Here is a 24,444-nt window from a genome sequence, read left to right as displayed (position 1 = left end):
ACTAAAGGTTCACAGCTGCATTAAATGTGTTGCATTATGTCACAGAAGTTATTTCTGCTATATCATATGCAAAACAAATTGCACTTTAATGTTTTGCAATAAAGCCATGTATTTAATCAATTAAGTTTTACAACAAACAAAATTGTAAGGGTTAGGGTTATTATTATTATTATTATTGTCAAATGAATCTCCAAATGATCAACATACTTCTTCAATTAAGTAATGCAGCAACTTAAATATAATGTGCTTTTTAAATGGATTCACTAATACAGAGGAAGGAGACCTGAACATTATAGGACATGGCCAATAGTGCAATATGTTTGGATCTACTGTAAAGACACCCTACCTGTGTTGGGGTTAATACTGGCGGAGATATGGAAGTGACACAGGGCATTGGCGTGATGAGCGATGTGGCGGTGAGTGTGTGCGTCCTGCGTGCCAAGCTGAGAGGGCAGCAGCTCACTGTGTGCCACCAAAGCAGAGGATCGTCGCCGGCCTCGGCGCAGATGCTTCAGGTGATGGATTGACTGATCAAGCAAAGCACAGGAATAAAACACAGAGAACAGGTGTATGTTAAAAAGAAATCATACGCATTTTATATTTTCTTTTAGCAATTAATTCCGATCAGAGCTGACTGAGTAAAGCAAGTGCACCTCCAAAGCATGCTGGATCTTGTCCTTATTTCCGGCCAGTCCTGGCAGGCTGGAGCTGAAGGAGTGGGTGTTCTCAGAGATCTGTCCTCCGAGCAGGCTGTCTTCCGGTAGCAGGGTCTCCGACCACAACCTACACACGCCATCCTCGCAGGACGTCAGCAACACATTGCACACCGAACCCCTGGAAAACAACCAGATGATGCAACTCTTACGCAATCAGTAATGACTCTCGAAGGAAAGGCTCAAGTGACATATAAGGAGAGACCCCGTTAAATTGATGAAATCACTGATTCACTCGGTGGAACAGCAAAACAGAGAGCTCCCTCTGACTGGCTGCTTCCACCACCAATTCACCGTGTTTAATATGCACGCATCGAACATGTGGACACACAGCAGCTTGTGGTGATGGTCAGGAAAAGTAGAGCTAGGTATTTCAATACTGGGAATAATGAGGGTTACCTGTTTGTATCAGTCTATGTCTGCCCTAACAGATAAAGAATTGTAGAACAGACAGGATACAAAAACATTGCAATTATTATTAGCATTGTATACAATAAAGAATTTTACTCTCCTGTCCATTAGCAAAGACAAATCTATTTTTTGAGCCAAGAAATGATTTAGAAGACAACAAGCAAGACAAACATGTCACTGGCCACCCTGACCATGTGATTGTGTGTGTGTGTGTGTGTGTGTGTGTGTGTGTGTGTGTGTGTGTGTGTGTGTGTGTGTGTGTGTGTGCTTTCTTACTTGGGCATGTACTTGCTGGTCTTCCTCCAGGACATACCGGTGACAGAGCGAGGATGGGCCAGGTAAACAAAGGAGAAGTGAACAGGAGGAGGCCTTTTATCGGAGGGGTCGTGGACCACCACTGCAGAACGCCAGCCCGTGGTGGGATACCACACCTTAAGTAAACAGTCATCCTGCGTATGCGCACACACACACACACACACACACACACACACACACACACACACACACACATGAATTACATAAACACCTCAGCGAGGACCGCACAATCAGAAAAAAACCTGTTCAACAATCTGCTGTTTTGCAATGTGTTTACGTGAATCGCATACCTTCCCAACTGTTGCAAAGTACTCTCCATCAGTAGACCACTTGGCAACGTGAACAGAAGCTGCAGTCCTAGATAGAAACACACGCATAAACAGTGATATCAGCTATATTCACTTCTCCATGGGAGACTCACCACAGAAATAACAAACAAGCGCTTCTCCTGTCAGCTGTCAATGAGTAAGTGTGGTTACTTTGTGCATGATCTCCATTGCTGGTAATTTCAGAGCGTCTATTTCTCTGTTTTAGTGGCTTTCCTGGGCCTGCACATGTGTCATCAGATAACAATTACTTGCATTGCATTATATTTCTGTTTACACAGCTTCAAACACAGGCCACAGACTCAAAGGAGTAGGGGTGGGGAAAAATGGATTCACCTATATATATTGCGATTTTTTTAAAACAACTTTAAATGCCTGAATAGATATAATTTACAGATTTCTTTCATTTGAGTCTATGCAGAGGTATAATGATTATCATGAGGTATAATACATCATTATAATAAAAGACTTTTTATGCTATTTAAATAATTTCTTTGATTTTTTTTTAAAATAAATTTGGTTTGATTTCAGTTACTATCTTAGCCATAAACCCAATATTCAGAGCAGTCTGCTCTTCTTCTTATAGCTTTTGCAGCCCTCAGGGCCCGCTGTGACAGGAAGTGTAACGTTAATTGGCATAGATATAGAGTGACAACAGAATTGACCAACCGAAATTTGATTTTTGACCATTAAGCTAGCAGGCCCCCGGATGATGTCATTAAAATCAACCAATAAGCGGAGGTATTTCTTCATACCCGTGAGGCAGGTAACAACCAGCGAAGTCGATTGACATCCTGGCGGATTCACGTCAGATTCCATTTTTGCAGGCGATTTTTTTCAAGATAAAATTGGGATATCTGAACGAGACCAAAGCCGAATCTCGTTGAGCTCACGCAGGCATGCAAGGGCTTCACTAGGCACTTAACCGACGCGTATTGACTATGAGCTGAATAAGCTAACAGCTAAAGTGCCGGAAAAAAAAATATTTTCCTGCAACAAACACCAGAGCTCACCGGTAGCTACTTTATTTGTTGTTAGAATATGATGCCGACCTCGTGGCCGTTTTCATTTGGCCACGAGAGCAGATACGCAAAAAAAAAACAAGTATGTTGCAATCATAATCATAATCATAGAGAATGCGGATATCAGCAATGCTGCACAGTGTCACTCGTACTCGGGTTTGTAAACGATAAAGGTGTCGATGAGAAGATGGACCTTCAGCTTCGGGTTAGTGGGGTATGTGAGGGGAAAATAAAGTTCTGGTGAACTTGATGAGCTGGTGGTTTGAGAGCATGAATTAATTAGTTGTAATGGAATTAGTGACGTCGTATTGTTTCGATTTCAGTGGCGCTTGCAAAGGACGAGGTGCTGGCGAGTTTGCGTGGGTCATCGATCTGACCATTGAAGGCCCAGTGCAGCTACTACGAGATGTTAACAAAGGGTGTAAACAAAATACATGGATAGAAATACGTTTAATTGGGTTATATTAACCAGAAGTATAAAACATGTTACCTGTGTCCCTTATAAATTAAAATTCCACTAAATTGTGAGGCAATTTTGTCATTTTTTTTTTTTTTTTCAATTTCTGGGTTGCTGGAGAGACAGATCCTGTTAAAGACTGGTAGATTTGACTTCAGGACATCTCTGACCACATACTTGCTGAAAGTCTTTTTACTTTATCAATTTAGAGATTTTTCATAGAAGTGCATGATTCAACTTTTCCTATGGTCCAGTGATACAAAACTAAACAAATTGCAATAAATCCCAATATCAAATCACAATACCTGTGGAATCGACTTACTTAAAAATAGTAATAGATATTGAATAGGCTTGTGTCGAACTGGGACCATATCGTCTCAGAGTGGCTTACAATAGTGCATACACACCTTCATGTGAGGCTGTGTCAGACGAGTTTGGATAATAAGTAACTTCCTGTACGTTTTTATTTGTAAAAATTCTGTAATTTCACAACCCTCAAGAGGAAAAATTAAAGTTAATATTTTGTCTGTACAGGGCAAGGATGAACTCTTTTAATGCATGTCTGAATAAAAACTACAGACAGAAAAAGACATTATGCTCATGTTTTACCTTCAACCAGCAAAAGTAAAAAACTAATATTCGATTGTTCCCTCAGTGCTCCAAATAAAAAAAAAAAGTTTTAGAGTTTGATGAGCAAACTTACAATTACTTGAGACAGTTTGGCTTAAGAAAGCTTTTACTGACTTAAAAACTCATGCTCACTTATGTCACTAAGTGAGCATGAGTTGAGAGGAGAAAAGGAATGAAGACACACAGGTCTGCTTGACGGGAATCTATTTACTCGTTAGTTGGCTATCAGGATATTCGCCTCATCGAAACAGCACCACAAGACCATTGTCTTGTAAAGCAACTGTATGACTGTACTTGGCTCTATACCAAATTATCTTTGGATTGTGAATCTGCTGTTGACCTAACGCACATAACCTGGAAGCAGAACGTTTTTTTGTTTTTTTTCCAATCATATCAGATGCCTTTTAAGTTACGTGCAAAAGCACAAAGAAACCTACTTGCACTGCCAGACACAGTTCCAGTCATTGAGGACGGGGTGGGGCTTGTCCTCAGTCAGCTCCTCCTCCTCTATCAGGGCGTAGGCCAGCGGAGGAGCCCAAAGCTGGAGCCGCTCAGTCGCTGCTAGGATACGGTTCCCTGTGGACACAAGAGCCCTGTGTTACACACCTTATCCCACGCTGACGACTACAGTACACAGAGCCACATGCGCACTGTCACTCTTATATAACACGTCGCCCCAGACAAACCACAGGGGGCTGTAATGGGAGCTCTGCGTGTTGTGGATTAATTCAGTCAGACAGTCAGTGAATCGGTTAAACACAGAAAGCATTTTGCGTACCTTGTGGGTCCCAGGCCAGGTTGTAGGTGATGGCATCGAGGAAGAACTGTCCTGTCTTTTGCCACTGATAGTTAAGCTGCTGTTAGTGATAGGAGAGCGACACACACACCATGCAATGTTATTGGCAGACGAGTGTGATTTTAAAGCTCACTCGATATTCGATTTAAACCACTATACGTGTCTGAAATCCAGACAGTCGTGCTCACCTTGTGGCGTTTGTTTGGGTTGGTAGAAAGAGGTTCAAAGATGCAGACTGTGTTTCCGTAGGATGCAGCGATCTAAAAATAAAGAGCTGCGTTCATCATCACAACATTACTCACCCCATCAGTGCTTCTGCACAGCCATTCCCACGGGAGAGGGGTAGGTGGGGAGTGGTGCGGGACAGCAGAATAGCAGGGAGAGGACAGCATGGGCAGTACAGGACGGGAGCAAAACGCAGGGCTAAATGCACTTCTTTTTGCTCAGCACAATGGATACACGGAGAAACTAAAAACCTGCGTGTGGGAGTGTGTCTGAGTGTGCAGTCAACACTTACCCTGCCAAGCTGGTGGGAGCACTCCACACAGCCCACCTGTATGTTTCCATTCTGAGCTCCCGGAATAATCTGAACACAGTCGAAGTCACTGGCCAAGATCACAACATCACAACCTGAGCCATAGGCCTGAAAAATAATGTGCAACGGAAGAGGAATCAGATCGCGCCACAATAAAACAAATGGCAAATAGATTACTGCAAAATGCATGAAGGCTTTGAATAATATGGAAAACAATGAGTCACATCTATTAATACACTTGTATTTCTTATAGTTTACTGCTTTGCAGCTCCATCCAGTATGTTTCTTATTGCTTTGAATTTCCACACAAATACATTTAAATAAAATATACAATAAATGTCATAAATGACTAAAAGCAGACCATCATAGCACTCGATGGCACCAATATGAATTTTGCATTAGCAGGGAGATTTTACATTAGCACAGAATGGCAGTTACCATAAACAACCACCCTAGCATTGGCAGGATAAAACCAGCAGAGCAACCACATAACAGAACAGTACAACTGCCATGAGAGGCTGGTTCACGTGAAAGAATGAACACCTACTCGTGTGCAATAAGTAGACAAACACAGCTAACACAATTGCCCACGTTAAATGGGCAAAACCCGTGCTAAGATTTGGATCACGGGCAGCAAGGTAAACTGAGACAATGGTGTTCGCTGGCGTTTGGCAACCGTGTGCAGAGTGGCAGCAACAGCAGCAGCACCTGGGAGACAGGCAAGCCGGCCCCAAAGCAGCAGTACAGTCAGGATGACGGCTTGTGCCTTTCATTATTCAGGAGAACAGGAGGAGAGGCCGGGAACCACTGGGTCACACAGCGGGACAACGTTACAGCAAGTTGTATAACAGCCGAGGACAAAGTCATAGAGACGATTGTAAGATCTGATCGTACTTTACATGCCATGATAAGTGAAACAGGTAAAGAGAGACGTGAGGGACGTCCGTGCTGCGCTTTACTATTCCTGCAGCATTTGCTCCCGCACATTACGGCTGGAATTAAAAGCGGTCATCGTCACGCACCGTCTAAGACTGCTTTGTACCTCGTCTCTCACACACACACACACACACACACACACACACACACACACACACACACACACACACACACACACACACACACACACACACACACACACACACAGACACGTAAGATAATATGCGAGTCCCTTCCACACTATTTGTCAGCAAGGTAATTTGGACCTGGTGGGTAGGACCTTGCGCCAGGTTGGCACTGTAAGCGCGAGTGTGTCTGGCTTTAACAGGATGACCTATCATCACCGCTTTGTTCTTTTAGTTTTGGGCTTTTGTGCGTCCTGTATTTCTTTCAACATCCACAAATCTACATGCACACACACACACACACACACACACACACACACACAACAACAACAAGCACTGAGGGATGGCATTACAAAGTTGGATGATTCACTAATGCAGCATAATACATCATGGCGTCGTGGTAAACATTGATAACATTTATTACAGATAGAAGATTTAACAGCATAAGCAGTTTGGACTAAAAAGTCGTTTGTGTCTTCATCAACTGAGAAATCAGTTTATAGATCTGTTGTTTTATGTTTTTTTGGGGTCTTTTAACAGGGAATGAGATACTCAACAGTCATTATTAGAGAATTACATCTCCCATTTTAATGATAATGGTACGATTTGGTCTTTTAATAAACACTAGAATTTAGGAGATCTGTCTGCATGAATCTACTGAGGGGTAATAGTATTGGAGAGCCAGTCTGACAGATCTTTAAAGTAAGTCAACTAAGAGATTAGAACTCTGACTATTATTCAACAAAGAATTTATTTCAATCAAAGGCAAATAAAATGAAGACACCAACGCCTGCTGGATGCCCATTTTAATAAATGTAATGTGTAGCTAGCTGTCAGGATATTTACTTGATTGTGCGAACAGACAGCATTCAGAAGCCACTGATTCTGTCTCTGAATGTATACTTAGATCTACTACACACAAGAATCTGTAGCTCATACATCTGCCGACTTAATGAGTACAACCCTGAAGCAGCTAGGCTTCTCTCCTGTCACTCATGTACGCTGCATACATCAAGAACGTCGCTGCCTTTGGATAAATATTACCTCTCTGTCACACATTAACGTTGACAAAGCAGGGAAACAACCGCAATGCAATTGTTGTGCGAGTGAACTGTACTAATTGAACCACTGTCAAGTGGAGCCAGGTGACAGTTTGCTTGAATGACTTTTTACTTTTGTTGGGAGGGATGCTTCTACTGTAAAGCGCTTCATGGGTTTACTGATGTGAGAAAAAGGACATTACTGTTTGAAACCCCTGTATTATTCTTTAAAGAGATCAGTGTAAACTATTTATTCTTTTGTAACCCAGCACTGTCAACCACATGCCACATTAATATTACTGATGAGCTCTACAGAAATCGATCTTGCTAGAGCATCTTAAATACTATTTGAATAATGGAAACCACCGCGAGGCGTGGATTTCGAGGCTTTTTGGGGTAAATGTAATTTAGAAGAAAAAAAAGAGCGAATGCAGTCATGTGCTGTGATAATGAAAGTAAATAGGAGGAAGAGAGAGAATACCACTTCTGCCTTTCCACCTAATGCCACTCATTCCCTCTGTCTTATGTAATCATGTGAGCATGGTCCACAGCTGCGACCATGTGTACCATTGTCATGTTTTAGCTAGCTATAGTCAAAAGCCTGAGCTGCAAATATTTAAAAACATGAATTGATCCCTTCTGGCCTCTAGTGACCTGGTGTCTCTGTAGTAATGCAAAGCCCACAGCACAGACCTGTACTTTGGTCCCACAGTCTATGGTCCTGTCATATAGTATGGGCCTTGTTATTCTCTGTAGCATGGCTGAAGCAGTGGGCATTAAAAAGGCCAAACAACACCAAGTCCAGCTTCCATTCATCTGCATTCTGCCTGTAGGTCATAACACATCCAACTTAATCAACGTATCCAGCTGGACTGGAGGCAATTGCAGCAACTTAATGGATCTCAAAACACAGGCGAGGGAGATTATGTTCCGTTTGTCTATATATGGTCAGCAGGATATAAAAAAAACAACAACTACAAAACAGATTTCTATGAAAACATCAATATCCTGTCATCATCTAAATTCTGTAACAGTAAGACACGGAAGTCTTTAATATAAGTCCTTGGTTTGGTAGCTGCTCCCATTTCTGCCAGATGTTCTGTTATTTTGAACTTTGTTATTATTCATGGTCATTTGTGTTTTGATATAAGACAGATGCAATATCTCCCTGCAGCAATCCAACAAAATTCTTGCACATTACGCAGAAACTAGAAAACTCCCAGACAGGAAATAAGAAAATCACGTCAGCCTTCAGCCAGTCGGCATCACTGTCTTACATTATGTGACGATGTTTGTATTCTGATGTAAAAGATCGAGATGCAGATTGAAATTTTTGCATCAGTAGCATATCATTCGGAGGAATATGGAGCCTCGGTGGCTCTCTGTCTCTCTCTCTGTCTGTGAGTGTGTCTCTGTGTCTCTCTCTCTCTCTCTCTCTCTCTCTCTCTCTCTCTCTCTCTCTCTCTCTCTCTCTCTCTCTCTCTCTCTTTACACGTGCCGTTCTATTTTTAGTGGATCACACATCTGCAGCTCTGCATATCAAACCCACTAGGCTGTTTGAACATTTACAACATCAACCACAGGTCAAAAAGCACTGTAATAGACACAAAAATATTCCTTCCTAAACCATGATTTTGACCACCTTTCAAGATCATAATCTAATCTAGTCTGGAGTATTCAAGTTCCACAATGTAATCAACAGACACAAATCATACTAAATACACAAAAATTATTTGTTTAACGTTGTCAAAAATGACATTTTTGTCATATATGTCGTTCAATAGAATAACTATGTCAAACATTTGAAATAGCAATTTATGTATTGGCTCATACTGAAAATCAATTCAGATCAGATTCAATCAAATTTCTTAAATGATCAAATCTCTTCTTACTTCTTGCCATCTTGTTCCTTCATATTCCTACTCATTGTTCTAACTATACTAACAGTGGGTTCTCAACACAGAACCATATCCACCATCTATTGGCCCACTGTACTGGCAGCAGCAGGGCACATGTGTTTCACTGTCATTCAAACTCTGTTTAAACGTGTCTTTCAATTTCTGTCCAAATGCAACAAAGTTGAGCATGCAACATTGTAAAGGCAATCATGGATGCTCTACCTTCATGCTTGCTCATTTGAGCTGGTGCCTGCATGGCTGCTGTAGTTTAGGGGTGTGTGTGTGTGTGTGTGTGTGTGTGTGTGTGTGTGTGTGTGTGTGTGTGTGTGTGTGTGTGTGTGTGTGTGTGTCAGGGTCTGGCCTATGAGCCCTAGGGGTCAATGTGAGTGTAACTGCATTGGACATGATGTGTAGTGTTCTTCAAATACCCTCTCAGACACAGAAAGAAAACACCAGGCACAGAGAATGGCACCCTGTGGCAACCTGCAAGGCTGGAGCTTCACAACCACTTGTGTCTTGTGTTGTTGAGCAGATACAGTATGACCCTCGGTACAAAGCCGCTTGTTTACATTCATACAGTCTCGATCTGGGGTCGGGGTCAGGAGAGATAGGAACAACTTCTCTCTATAGTTTAACAGAATGAACTGCTGCGCCATAAGTCTGGGGAACTGAGGGATTCGGAGAGCAGTGAGGAGAGGGTGTCTGTATTTCAGAAAAAAAATTAATAAAACCACCTCAAACCAACACTTGACTAATAGGCAGCAGGAACATTCCAAGCCAAGATTTGGCAGTCATTAGGCAGACTCACAATGTCCTCAGCATGAGGGAATGGTGGCGTGCAACATGGCTGCTCAAGAATTTACTGAGAGCATGGATTGGCAGAATTTAGCTAATGCATTCACATTACTTTTGGTATGAACTTGAGTTATAACGACTAAATGAATCTGTTCCCTTTGATTGACATGACGGCTAGTACCTAGTCATCAACAAGGCAAATATCATGTTAGAACTGTTTCCATATTGAACCAGTCTCAAAACTGAAAGGCAATCCCGTCTGATTTCAATCATACAATGACACATTCCAAAGTAAAAACATATTTTATCTCCTTTTTAATGTTTGTGGACAACAACAACAACAGCTTCAGTTGTAATGCATCTCCGTTGTACATATTTATGGATTTTGAGGGGTTTGCTTCATTGGATGTTGTGAACAATCATCCAGCTATCAATAAAGTCATCATCATTCATCTTCTGCTCTCAATACAAGAGCTGACTCAGGATGCTACAGTTTTGCTTTCTACTGCACTCTACTCCTGCCTTTTTAATTCAACTGAATCATTTCAAGAAAAAAAAGAGCCACAACATTTGTTGGGGTTGTGAACTATTCTGCACTTATTTTTTTCCCAATTTGCCATCGCAGAAGAGGATGTCATTTTATAGCTTCTTCCCACGTCTCGTGGCAACCTCAGACAAACAAAAGAAAATGTGCAGCACAAAGAAGTCAATAAATAAGTCACAGGATTTGGTTCAAAGGTAAAAGGTGTCTGATCAGCACACAAATGACCTATGACACAAGCTGATGACGGTCCAACAAACATCAGTGATAAACATGTCGGTGTACTCTAAGTCAAAAATGATGACGGATGGCACCACGTTTTGGAATACGTTACTTTCAACTCCCACGACACTCAGCCATTCACCCCTCCAGCTCATGTGTCCATATATGGCTCTCTACGTCACGGCTGGCGCAGCTGATGCTAGGATGACAGCGAGCTAATGATCCGTGAGGAGGATTTAACGCCAAATGGTAGCGAGCTTAGCGTAGTCCTGCAACCAGACAAAACACAGCATCTTCTTTCTTGTTCATGCGCAATTTTTGCCAAACCATAGAATCACCTAAAATGTGCACTGCGAAATGTCGTGGGAGCGCGTCCCCATTGCATGTATTTGCCAATAATGTTATGGCTGCGCAAAGGGATTCCCTTGCAGTAATTCTAATGTAACGAGATGTAGCTAAAGGTCATTTGAGTGGCTAGCAGTAACTACCTTGGATCGATAAATAAACACAACGTTGCCCTAAAAGAATACATTACAGTTGATCATCTACTTGGGGATGTTAGCTTGTCAACGTCTGACTGACTGTCAAGATAAATGAAAGAGGAGGAGCAGGAGGGTTGTGATAAAGATGCCCCGAGTAGTCTCGACTCACTATTTGTGAATCTGACTGTGCGGCAGCTTGGCTAGCACGCTACCGGCTAACCAGCCCCGTTTACAACCAATGTGACGCTAGCTAGCTAGCTAGCTAGTCAGCCGTTAGCTCCAATGGGTGTCATCTCGAGCAAATAATATCAAAATAAAACCTCACCGTGAAAGGAATGTCATTCACGCTTCCCACCGAATAGCAGCAATCTCCAGGGTTTACAGCTCCCGTCAGCACCTGATGCAGATGCATTTTCCTTTTTTATTTTAGCAGCAGATGGAGTTTTTTTTTTAATTATTAATAACGAGTCCACCCTTTCTGTTTCTCCATCTAGCAACGACTGGGAATTCCATCAGTAACGTTTAAACGTTGTCCTCGGTCTGGCAGCGTCGTCTGTCTTCCGCAAACGGTCCGGTTGCGGTGAATGTTGCGTGCGATCCCTACACATGTAATTTCAGCTGGTCCCGTCATGTATTTTAAACGCGTAAAACTGGCCGCCCGTCGCCTCGCGCTGTCAACACCAGCCCCTACGATTAATCGTGAGAGCCGAGGCAGCGGGATCTCTGCAGCGAACCTGACATGCGCGTTCCCGACGTTGTCCAGGCACGACTGAATGCTCATAGAAATACGCCAACTAGATTGTGAATATCAACTCCTGGTTTACACTTAGTGCTTCAGTGGGCTTATTGTTTTAATAAAACACACCTGTAATTACGTCATCGTATATATTCCCTCAAATTGACTTAACAACATGTTGTAATGATTCACCGTGATTCTTTCTGGGGCGCTGTACAGCTGCTCTAGCACTGCGTTTCTATATTTACGGCGCATCAGTTTTGTGGAGCACCCCTCTGTCGGCGATTTGAGTTCATTGATCATAAATTTAGGGGCTGGGGTGAAACCATTTTATCAGTGACTGAAAATAAGTTACCGAATGAAAGAGAACGGTTGACATAAAACAGCGTTAAAATACAACCATAGCAGAGCAGCCATACGTTTAACAGAAACAACAAATGTATGGAGCTGTAGTGTTTTCTTTTATGGGATAGCGGCCTTCTTCTCCGTTTCAAGTCTAATAAGGTCACATATAAATTGTTATTTTTATGATGCATATATAACAGTGCATAAGCAAAACTACAGCTGCTTATACAGAATTTAAATTATTTTCATTTTGAAATAATTTACTACATTGTGTCTTTGCCAAATGCCATAGTGCAAGCTTCTCTGATGTAATGCTTTGCTGCTTTTTATTGTCTTACATTACAGTAAATGAATGGGAGATCATGATAGGCATGTTTCTAATGTCATGGGAAGCAGCTGGTGTCACGACAACAACATACAATATGAAATGCTGTGGCAATGACGTCCACAAAGGAGATCAGAGCATGACTGAACTAGACCAGACTGAGGTTCATTGTAGCCGCAACTGTCCCTCGGCTCCTTATCTGCCCTCATGCATCTCACTGATGAGATTTAATGGTGCATATTACCATACTGCTGTTTATCCCTTTTCCCTTTTGGACCCCTTTTACATATTCATTGTCACTCTCTCCTTCATTGTCTCTAGATAAATGAGAAGAGGACTGACTGTGATACACAAACGACCATCATGGCATTGTCCTAGTTATTTAAGCCACACTGACATCATCATGCAGGGCCTGCCTGCCAGCCACCATGACACACGGGACAGCAGAACAGAAAATTGCGAGGCAGTAGCCCAGAGAGAATGTGACACATACGCATAGAGAGTGTCAACAACAATGATGGGGCACACTCATCCTGTAGTATGTGTAATACTGTGTCTGTCCATTTAGCGTTTGGTGACTACCATACTTTTTTTGAACTGCGAGTGTCAGACTTTACAGCTGTTCTGGGCCTTACTTATGACTGATGCTAAGCAAAAGGTCTAGTATAGGACAGTACTAGCTGTGCTGCTTTTGAAGCAGTGAAATGGATAGACTTGAGATCGCTCAAGATATTGTTTTTAATATTTTAGTAATTAAGATCACAGGATAACTTAAAGACCAGTGTAATATTTAGCCTCTACAACCAGCTCTTTATAAGCCATTATCATATGGTGTAATCAGCAACAAATTCCCAGGATGACGAGCGTTATGTAACCCAGATAACCAGTCAATTGAAAGTCAGTAAAATCTTGCTATAAATCTGCCTCTTTCAGCTCCTTTTGGCTTTGAATAATTTTAAAGGCCAGACCGCTGTCAGGGCATGTGACTAAAAGACTGTGAGTGCATCTCTCCCAACTGAAGTTGTTACCTTAAAGCACCTCTCTCTGACTGAAAAAATAATCTGGCTGAGATATCTCGAATGCCTTTAAAGCAGTTTCTACTCCTCACCCCTTTCATCAACCTGAACAAATATAGATGGCATGCCTATTTATGTGTGCCTGTGATTATTCTCGCAATGACGGAGGGTATCCACTTTAGATGATTAAGAAACAGGGGATTCATCTCTTAAGTAGCAGCGGTATTGTGCAGTTGGCCAAGAGTGCTGAGATCACTGCAGAGAAAACAGAGCCAACAAAGACGTATTTAAGGATATTCTATTGCTACAGTGTGAGGACAAGAGTGTATTCAGAGCAGGAAATGAGTGTGTGCACTGTAAGTGTGTGCACTGTAAGTGTGTGTGTGTGTGTGTGTGTGTGTGTGAGACAAAGACAGTGACGGTGGACACTGTGAGTAACAGCCACTGTGTGTCTGGATATTGCAGTATAGGGCTTGACGAAGGTTGATGCAGTGTTTGTAGTCCCCCCGGTGCCGTTGGGAGACACAGCCTTGATCTACAGAGAGCAGAATTAAATGCATTATAGATTTTCTCATTTCATGGATGGCTGCTTGCTTGGAGGGAGCTCCAGTCTAGCCCTGGGGTGCAAGACATTCTGCTCCCCAGGACCAAAAAATGGAATGGAGCATCTTCAGAATCTTAAATAATTAAATAGGTGCATATTGTTTAAATGTTACTGTCATGAAGTTATCAATATTTGCAGTGTAAGTGTCTTAGCTTTCTGCCAAAGCAGCATACATTAACATTAACAGCTTGAACAAAATGGTATCTTGTGTGTTCACAGTAAATGAGGAAAAGCGAATCTGACATTTCATTAAAACGCAATAATCAGTTTAAATATATGAGCAGTCTTTTTTTTTTGCAATCTCATTTTACGGCCAATAGAAACACCATTTATAGTTTTGGCTATTTGTGATTACTGGTGTGTGTACTTTTTCAAAAGAAATGGACCATAGCCAGCAGGGAGCAAAGAATAACCAACACAATTATTCACTGTGAAGATTTGGTAGTTTTGAATGATGTTTTGTTAGAAATGATGAAATAAACACATTGTGATGTTTGCAAATGATGCCATCGGGGCCCAGGAGAGCAACACGGGATCTATTATGTTGATTTGTGCTTTGAAATGTTGAAGTAATATGAAAAGAGCATGGGGGAACAGAAGATTGAAGATAGTTTTCAGACCTGCTACTAAATTACCCTATTAGCTCTACAAAAAGACACACTGGTGGCTGCTATGAGTTAGAATAACGACATAAAAATATTTCAAGTGTCTTCTCTGGTGATCTGATCAGGTTATCTTTTGTTCATTAAAACAAAAAAATTGAAGCTCAAGAACCACTAACATGATTGACCTGTACACTGGATGTGATGTGATGTGATGCATGAAGGACTACACTTAATCTTCTAAAAATGTTGCATTATAAGTGTGTTCATTCAGTTCATGATGTGATTTGAAAGGAGATGAAATGTGTTATGTTAATGGGAAAAAAAAAGCCATGCTGCATTCTAAAGAATACGACTCTTGTACACGATTGAGCACAAATCTCATCCATCCGCTCATGAGGAGCTGTCAAGGGCCCTGAATGAGGCAGAACAAGTGAGGGATTTGGAAGCAGGCTTAAAACAGGCCACTGAAGTGTTCTTCAGTCCACCCTGTTCATGAACAGATGTGTAGTGCATGCCTCCAGTCTCAGACCACGCTGCATGCAGCCTCTGTGTCTCTAGCTTTATCGTCTTCCGCCTAACATTTCACAGAGCTGAACTATAACAACTGATGCCAATGAAATACCATTCGTGAATAATTTAATAAGGCACAATCCACGAATCTGCAAAGAAGCACCAAAGAAGATTGAAAACGCAGGATTGGAAGCAGCTTCCACTAACATGACTGAGTGACTTGTCTTCCTATGCATCTATTATATGGACCAACCCTATAACTAGTAAGTTATTACATTTGTTACAGGAGTAAAACAGGTCATGTTTTTCAACTATAAGCAGTTGAATAATAAACACAATTACTATTATTCATCTTTTTTGAATCTTTAAGTCAAACTATTCTATTGAATCTGTGTTTTGCCTTTAAAACAACAAGCTTACGTACGAGCACAGCGAAGTCAAACATTTCATAATAAGCCTGTAATGACACTTTACCACTTTGCGCAGTTTGTGGAAAGCAGACTGAAAGCTGTGGGCAGGAGCAAGGTCTACGCCGGATGGCCATTTTTTAACCGTGTTAGCTTGTTGTGTCCGTGTGGAAGAGTAGGAAAGTTGCAGTGTCAGCATACTTAGATGTGCACATTTTGAGTCACATGGTAAGAGTAACGCACTTTGGTCCTTTGGCATAATATGTCAAACCATACTCACAAACCACAGTGCATTGATTTTACCTTTATTATTATGATGATGATCTATTTCAGGAATACCTGACGCTTGAAATGTTAGAAGTAGTCAAATTTGGTTGTTGTAACTAAAGCTGTCCCAAATATCTTCACTTTTTTCTTCTTTACTACTGCTATAATGTAATGTTTGTAACACTAAGCTGCATTTGCATTTCCTCCTACTGCAGAATGCTGCTGAGACAATTTAAACTCTAGCATGGTATCCGACTCACATTGCTCCAGTGCTTTGCTACCCTACATTACTTCCCCACAGAGAGCAGAACTGGGTTTAATGACCTCTTAAACTCAAGGCAACCATCTCTGGTCCCTGCTCGAAAATATGCCCAAAATGAATGGATTATATCTTTGTATATATGCTGCAGAGGTGTAAACATCAGTATGTTACTGGGTATGTGTAAATAAATGGAACGCAGCTAAATTCATTTATTTATTTCCTCCCAACAAAACTACACTTTTAGAGTGAATATCCCTCTTGGAATGATGCAGTTTCAAATAAAAACCTCTAACAAATATCACATCATCTGACATCACCTGTGCACTGACTGGTGCTAACAAAAAGAAGCAGAGCATAGAGGTTTTAGTAGAGGCCTGTTGAAGCAGAATATTCAAATTGGCCATTCGGGTATACATTTGGGTACCATTTTTGCCATTTTACATTTTTCTCAGGCAACTTTAAACTCATTTAATTTAATTTACATGTCACTCACCTTGTTTTGAAATTCCAATCAATCAGACTTCTATGCATGTTTCCATTCAAAGAAAACTATAACCCATTGGTCTATTTGACAAGCTCAGGCCTGTATTTAAGGAAATTGTGCTTCATTTAAGTAAGCTATCATGAGCTTTTAGCCGAGCTTCTTGCCGTCATGTGGGTGTGCAGGATGTAGATTTGCTACATGTTTAAAATGTGCTCCATGGTATTTAATGCATGTGTGCAGCTGCTCGGGTTCAAGATTGAACGTTATTTTGTTCAAATCTAAAGCACTGCCGATTCGAGCATGTGCCTCAGAGCAGAAATGTCCCTTTTCTTCAGCCAGTTCCAAAGCATCCTGTGATTGCTTTTTAGGACTAAAGGAGGCCATCATGTTCTTCTATTGTTGTTTCCAAACTCTGGCAAAATCTGTCATTACAAATTCAACTAGAGGCATAATGTCCAAAGTTCGATTCTCAGCTGGGGGACGTTTGTTGCGTGTCATAGCACTTTCACTCCCTATGTTACCTCTTTATCACTACAAAGACAAAGTAAAGGCACAAACATGCTGCTGTTCTTCTGGTGAAAGCAGGTACATTATAATGTTTAATAATACCTGTGTGCAGTTAAATGAATAAGGCCCCCTTTTATTAGATGTGTCCTTTATTGAAACATCTGCTGTAATATCTATATTTAACTCCTGCTTTGTATCGCACATTGTAACTATTGTCTTGAAAGTGAACATCAATCATAAAATTAGACTATTTTTTTATTGTTTATGGTGTTAATTGAACTGGTTCATGTGACCGCGTTTTGGAGAGAGGGCTGATGAATAATTTATATATTAATTAATACTTCGGAAATGTTAATCCTGTCTGTATCCTCTTCAATTTCAGATCTAGAGGGCAGCCAGGGCCTCTGCATGGAAGGATGCTGCTGTTTATTTTCTCTTGCTGCTCACAAGTTGTGCTTCTCATAGCAGGTTCATTTGTTGTTTTATCAGTCGGCGTTTTCTTACAATGGCTGAGTGTAATTACCTCTCCTCATCCCTGCGCGCTCAGTAATTTCTTCCTCCACATCACAGTATTTGATTTTGCTGTGAATGCGTTTTAACCTCATACACCTGCTTTCACTACTCTACAGTTAGTCTCGTGTGTTACTTTCTCTCTCCTGGCCATCCTCTCTCTCTGTCTGGCACACACAGGAACTGCTGCTCCGACTCTCACAGATTTCTGTGTCTGCAGAGATACTGAAGATTGATGGCAGCTATTCCAGAGCATCGTCTCCGTCTTTGACACCGCCCTTTCTTTTCCATCGCTCTCTCCACACTCTTGTCGCTTTCCCCTCCTCTTCCCGCTCTGAGGAAGGTCAGCCTCTCTTACTGTGGTTAAACTAGTCCATCTGTCTCCCCTGCTTTCCTGTCCAGCCAGCCTTGGGCTCACTGATGAATCTCTCACACCTGCAGTTGTTTCAGGGATGATTCACCGCCACTGCTGATGTGCGTGTGTGAATTATTTCCTCTCCTATTCACAGGTTCAGAATCCTATTCAGGTCTGTCCCTGTGATCCATGATGCAATCTAAATGTGTGTGGGGGGGTTCGCTCACATGAGAGGATTTGTGTTGCGAGATTTCCTTTGCCCCTTTTGTTCCGTAACGGGATTACCTGTTTTTTAATCTCCACGTAATTGAGCTTTATTGTGTTGCTCTGTCTCATTCACATTTGGACCACATCCTAACCCATTCTATTTTTGGCCGCAGGTGTGTGTGTGTGTGTGTGTGTGTGTGTGTGTGTGTGTGTGTGTGTGTGTGCGTGTGTCTATTTTTCAAGCACCTTTGCATATGAGTGATATACTAGTGTATATAATTTGTCAGACACAAATACAAGTTCTTCTATAGAGAGTACAGTATATGATAGAGGAGCAGATGGTGGGCGTGAGCAGATTTCTGAGGTGGCTCTGAAGTGTGAAGAGAAGATCAAAGGCTTGGCATACAAGTATACACACACACACACACACACACACACACACACACACACACACACGCACAGACCCTTCCAAAGCCCATAATCCCAGCTGAGTTGCAACAGGTTTCTGAAGCTCTGTGACAGAACTCCTGAAAGAAAAGAGAAGAGAACTCATGTTAGAGAAAGCAAAACAGCTGGATGGTCATTTGGTTTATATATAATGCATTGGCTTTATATACATACATCAACTTCAGGTGATTTTGGCATTCGCTGGTGCACACAAATCTGCAAATTTGCATGTCAATGTATTTCTTTGCAAATTCAGACATTTGCATAGAAAGACGTTATTCTATATATGCGTCATGGGGCTTCAGCTTACTGTGTTATCCTAGCCCATGTTCTCTAATGGAGAATACTGCTCATTTTATTGTATCAATATTGTAGTTTAGGGAAAAACCCAGAGTAGATAAGTAGGTCATTTTTTGTATTGCAGGTGCTACAGTGTTTTCAGAGCGGACATGCATCTGTAGACTGTTGAATAATAGACAGAGTGACTGTGACATCACTATTCAGTCAGGGTTTGCATATCAAGGTCATCGGTCGGAGCAGGTGGAGTCAGGCTGAAGCCGCTGTAGAAAAGGTTGGCTACCTGCTCTGACACAGGAGCTGCTGTCATTGAACTGTGCACACACAATGCTCTGAGCACTGGAGTTCATGAAGATATCCTCTAACAAAAAACAATGTTCTGAAATACCAAGGAGCAACAACATTATGGAAACATTACTGAGACCGTAATCTCTTAAAAGATAAATGTTGGCTGTATTTGTGCACAGAAGAGTGGCCTGGGTTTGACCGAGGTTGCAGTACTTTGAAGGAGAGGGATCTCTTCTGCAGTCAACCACCAGTGATCAACAGAAGGATCATCACTTTCATTTTAGCATCAGAAGTAATGGTCAGTCAGACAGAATACACAAACGGAGATTAACCATAATTGTAACAACTTCTGTATCGTACTGTTTTCTTTTTTCTGGGAGTCAATACAAATATCTGACAGATCTTAGAGAGTCAAACATATCAGCTGCAATATCCGAGTTTGAATCTGACGTGAGACCTTTTGTCCAGTGCCATTTCTCTCGATATTTCCTCAAGATCAAGTTTCACTTCATTGTCCCACACTGTAGGAAATTTTGGATTGGGCTTCCACCCATGCAGCGTCATAACACACATTCCCCACACAGAAAAGACAAAGGTTAAACAGCAACAACAGGAAACAAGAAAGATATACAAGAACATAATAATAAAACATACATGGATATAAATAGGTACAAAAAAACTATAAAAATCACTGCTGCTGGCTTTGTTGGTTTCCATCTCTCTGCCAACACTTGGAACGGACATGAATATCTCCCCTATTCTGAATTGACCAAACATTTCACAATGTTCCCAACATTATATGCTCAGCAAATTTGTAATGTTTGCTGCCATTTCCTGAATTCCTGTAATGGTAAATCACATATAAAGCAACTATTTGGAGCAGACATCAAACCCGATTACAAGGCTCTGTATCTATAATTCAAATAAATTCAAATAGTTTTAAATAATATTTAGTTTGGACTTTTCCTTGATGACAGAGAGGTTTAGGTGTAGTGATGTAAACCCTCTCACTGAACCGATTTCCTCAAGTCACTCTGGACAATAGTGGTGACGTCTTCTCAAGACGTGTGTTGACTGTGGGACAGTTTTCCATTTAAGGTGCAGATGTCAAAAGTAGACGAGACTAATTACACACTGCATTTACAAAAATCAGGACAAACAACCCTTTTGGTTGGATTGTGGTGTGTCTTACATCGGCTGTAAGTTTGGTTCCTCGGTTTTGGTCCTTAAGTGTAGCCAAACATTTATTCTAGGTCTCTGTGACTATGACTCTGGTATATCACGGTATCACCTGATGGTGTTTGGTGCTCCATTAGCAACGAGTGTTTTTTTGATGATAAAAGAGACTATACATTTTACAACCTGTTTTGAGACACAGCCACCATAAATATTGCATTTCAATGTCTTATATCTAGTTTTAGTATTTGATTATATGGCTATATGATGGTGTCAAGGGTGTGTGACATTTATGGAAGCAATTTCAGCTTGTTGCTAAAACTTGCTGCAACTGAAAATGGTTTGGTGCAATCCAATATCTGTGCCAGAAGAGGGCACTGTGGACTGATGACTGCTCACCTGTTTTAGCACAGATACTGTATGAGCGAATAAATAAGATGCAGACTTTGCTCTGTGTGGTTTTGGAGGAGGAATAAACTACACAGAGGATGTGTGTTATTTCCTTACTGTGATTTGTGGGTGTTGGCAATAGACCATTGCAGGAGTAGTAGTTGTGGTAGATGAAATATGTCTGTGTCTACACTTGTAAAATGTATTCTTGCTGTTAAATGTTTATAAGTGATTTTACTGTGTGTGTGAGTCTGAGTGCAGCTGGTTGTGTGTATTTTTCTTGCATGCACATATGCAGTATACATTTACGCGCGTGTCTTGCATAGGCAGACGGGTTAACCCCAGGAATGTAGTGGCCTATAGAGCAGGAGGAAATTATTATACCACATGGTGCCACTGCTGCTGCTGGGCAGCTTTGGCTCTCCCTCACCTTCAGTTTACATCCGGCTCTGTTGGCTCAATAACCTACAGGGAGATTATCAGGAATATATCATGACCATTAAAGAAAAAACATCAGATGGTGCGATTTGGAAAGCAAGCCCACAAAGACAAGTGTTTGCTCATTAGCTAAGAAGTAAAAAAGGTAACAAATATACCTCCATGTACTGCATTCAACTTCAGAGTTTCTGTTTGTGTCAGAGTTGGCTAAGTGATTCAGTAAGAGGGAACATGGCACTGATTTAGTCCTTTTAACACCTGCTTCTTAGTTCTTTTATAGTCCACATTGTGTGCTCAACAGTATTTAACAGAAGCACATTTAGTTAGCAATGGTATTCAGGTTTGAAAAGGTGTTTTTTTTTAAATGGAGATTAGATTCAAGAGAAAATGACTGCAATAATAAATGGTGGTTTTTTTTCAATAGAGCCTGATTTGAAAGTGGACTGTTGTAAATGGTTCTGTCTGTACGTGTCTTTGTAGTCTGGCTGGTCATTAATCTGAACTATCAGGGCTGATAAGATGCTTCTAAAGAGAGAGGCGAGTAAAAGATCACTCTCAGGCTGATAGGTGCGGCGTGTCAGTGAGGGAAAGAGAGCGTGTCAGGCCAGAGCACTTGAAAAGACCTTGAGTTTGATGATGGCCATGCTGCAGCCCTTGTAAATTGTAAAGGAAGCTCATAATAGACTTCTTATCTTAGCTGAGGAGACAATGAAGCCTGTGAAGAGAGAGGAACAAATAAAAGAAACAGGTCTATGAGGTGGGGGAAAAAAAAGGGTGAAGACTATTCCATACCTGTTCAAACAAGAGCCATTAAGGCTCTGGCAGGGAGACGAGACAGTTGCAGTGAGATGAGATTCAATCCCAGGTGAAAAGAGATGCAGAGATCACTTTCAGCACTTTTAACCTGCACGGTACTTTCTAATAAGTTTTTTTAAAATTGACTTAAAATAGTCAAAACGGTTAATTGTAGTCGATTAAAAGTTTGGTTGAGTTACAAATGACTTGCTTGCCAGTGCTCTCTTTTAACAAACATATTGTCCAACGTTGTACCGCTTACTCTGAAGAAGGCATGTCTTTTGTTGCTTTTAATTTAAATGTAAACACACAAAGCCCCCCAAAAAATAACAAAAATATGCTGTGTGTAATTTTACTGGTATGTGTCAGTGAAAAAAGAGATGTGCTTTCAGTGTTTATGGAATGGAGTGTACTTTGTAAGATGACACACTGTGGCAAACAAAACTTAATCACGCTGCAATAAAGCAATTAATGTTTTGATCAGAGCCGGAGAGAAAGGCAATCAGGCTGAAGGTGAACAGTGATAAATGTCATTATCTAGTTTAAAAAAAACACAGTTCTGTCTGTGTCAGTCATCCTTCATTATCCCTTTATTCATTTTGCATGACACTTAGTGATTGGTGGGACTGATAAGTTGAAAACACCAGCCTTAGTCTGATGATTTCCCTCGACAGTAGGTGATGTGAAATGAGGGCACTGAGCAGGCGCAGTGTTGCAGCCCGTGCCATCCAGCTGACTCAGATGTGTCACATTCACGTGTTAAGAAAAAGGTCCTCACTTCTCTTTGTATTATGCCAGCACTGCATTTTGCCAAACTTTGTGTGACTGCTTTTAAATAGCAAATCGTAATAATAATATTCCATTCTGGGTTAACCTTTCCAACTGTAATCAGAATGTGTCTCTTTACAATCACTAGGGGGCAGTAGAGGCCAGGAAAAAAGGCTCAATTACAATCGACTGGCGTGCCATTTTAGGGTTCGCTAATAATTCTTATACCTGAGATTTCTGTAAAATCATTGATGTCATTAATGGAGAAAATAACAACATTCAGCACTTTTGAGGATACGAACTCTTGAGTATTTTTTCATTTCAGTCGCACGGAGATCAGCTCATAAAAAGACAACCAAAGATGGAGAGAATAAAATAGTGACCTCAGACAGAAGCATACAGAAGCAGACAGGCTGTGTGTGAGAAAGAAGGTTGGCATCTCATTCAGCTTTGTTTTTATGTCCTCCTCAAGTGGACGGAATGACACTGTTATGATTGTCTGTAATGGATTTTGCCAGTGATATAAGGGAGGGATTCAGCTGCCCCAGACTTTTCTCCACTTGGCCTAATATCACTCCTAACCTCTGAATGGCTGCTGTCAGAGATGTTCTCGTGTGTGTGTGTATATATTTTGTTTACATCATAATAGTTTCTGCATGTGTGTTTTTGATGTGTATGTGATTCCAGATGTTAACAAGAGCAAGCATTGCCCTCTCAGAGGCTGCCAGTCGTTTGTTTCTGTGATTAGACTGTGCTCTAATGTGATTCCTTCCATAATCGCCTCATAAAGCCCTCCCGCCCTCCACCAAGTCGCCCCCTTCCTCCAGCTCCCCCCCCCCCCCTTTTGGTCCGCCGCATCTCTTTCCTTTCCTATCGCGGCACCCACTTGCCTCTTGTCTCTTAATGTAGTGCATCCTCTCGACCTCCCGCCCCCAGTATGGAATGCGAATGCACCTGGCCTATAAGAATGAGCAATGAGTGAGAGGAAACGGTGGAGCGTGTAGTGGCTCAGGGCACACGGTAGCCATTATGGGGCTAAAGCACCGCCAGCGTGCTTGATGAGGGGGAACAACGGAGCCTCGCCCTGGGACACTCCATTAAACTCCCCCTCTTTGTCTTTCTGTCTCTACTTTATACGAACACACACCGAAACACACATACAATTCCGTATGGGTCTCCGGTGTGTTCCTGTAAATGACCAAAAGCCATGTCTTTCATCTCCTTTTATAGGATAACCCATCACCCGGACAATGGTGTCAGCAGCACCTGCATTGCTCCTTCCTCGCTGCTCTTTCCTCACCCCAATATGTTTTCTCATAAGCACCTCTCAAGAGGCAATACTTTTTAAAGCCGTTCTAATATGCAACAGGGGAAGAAACAGCCTTGAGCTATTTGGGGTTATTGAGGATCAAATCTAACAAAAGTGCCAGGTCTGTATTTCAAAGACAGACTGAAACGCAA

The 24,444-nt window shown here is 41.4% G+C and overlaps 1 protein-coding gene across 5 annotated transcripts in view; it reads right to left on the bottom strand.

The window, feature by feature from the left end:
* dmxl2 (Dmx-like 2) overlaps positions 1-11,949 on the bottom strand; it is a 40,910-nt gene extending 28,961 nt beyond the window's left edge. For 4 of the 5 annotated variants that reach the window (XM_068730199.1, XM_068730202.1, XM_068730203.1 and 1 more), the window contains exons 1-9: positions 11,570-11,949; positions 5,188-5,313; positions 4,859-4,930; positions 4,653-4,731; positions 4,312-4,450; positions 1,730-1,796; positions 1,401-1,573; positions 654-834; positions 347-527 (exon numbers count right to left, since the gene is read on the bottom strand). In XM_068730199.1, the coding sequence (XP_068586300.1) occupies positions 347-527; positions 654-834; positions 1,401-1,573; positions 1,730-1,796; positions 4,312-4,450; positions 4,653-4,731; positions 4,859-4,930; positions 5,188-5,313; positions 11,570-11,656 (1,105 nt within the window). In that variant the 5' untranslated portion in view covers positions 11,657-11,949. The remainder of the gene's footprint in view (positions 1-346; positions 528-653; positions 835-1,400; positions 1,574-1,729; positions 1,797-4,311; positions 4,451-4,652; positions 4,732-4,858; positions 4,931-5,187; positions 5,314-11,569) is intronic. The other variant, XM_068730201.1, reaches the window with a different exon arrangement.
* Positions 11,950-24,444: the final 12,495 nt, after the last annotated feature.

This window comes from Cebidichthys violaceus, unplaced genomic scaffold (genome assembly GCF_023349555.1).
Source record: "Cebidichthys violaceus isolate CVI_PGR_0920_01 unplaced genomic scaffold, fCebVio1.0.p SCAF_5, whole genome shotgun sequence".
Taxonomy (NCBI): Eukaryota; Metazoa; Chordata; class Actinopteri; order Perciformes; family Stichaeidae; genus Cebidichthys; species Cebidichthys violaceus.
Note: the sequence above shows the minus strand (reverse complement) of the source record. Positions and strands in the feature narration are given on the sequence as shown.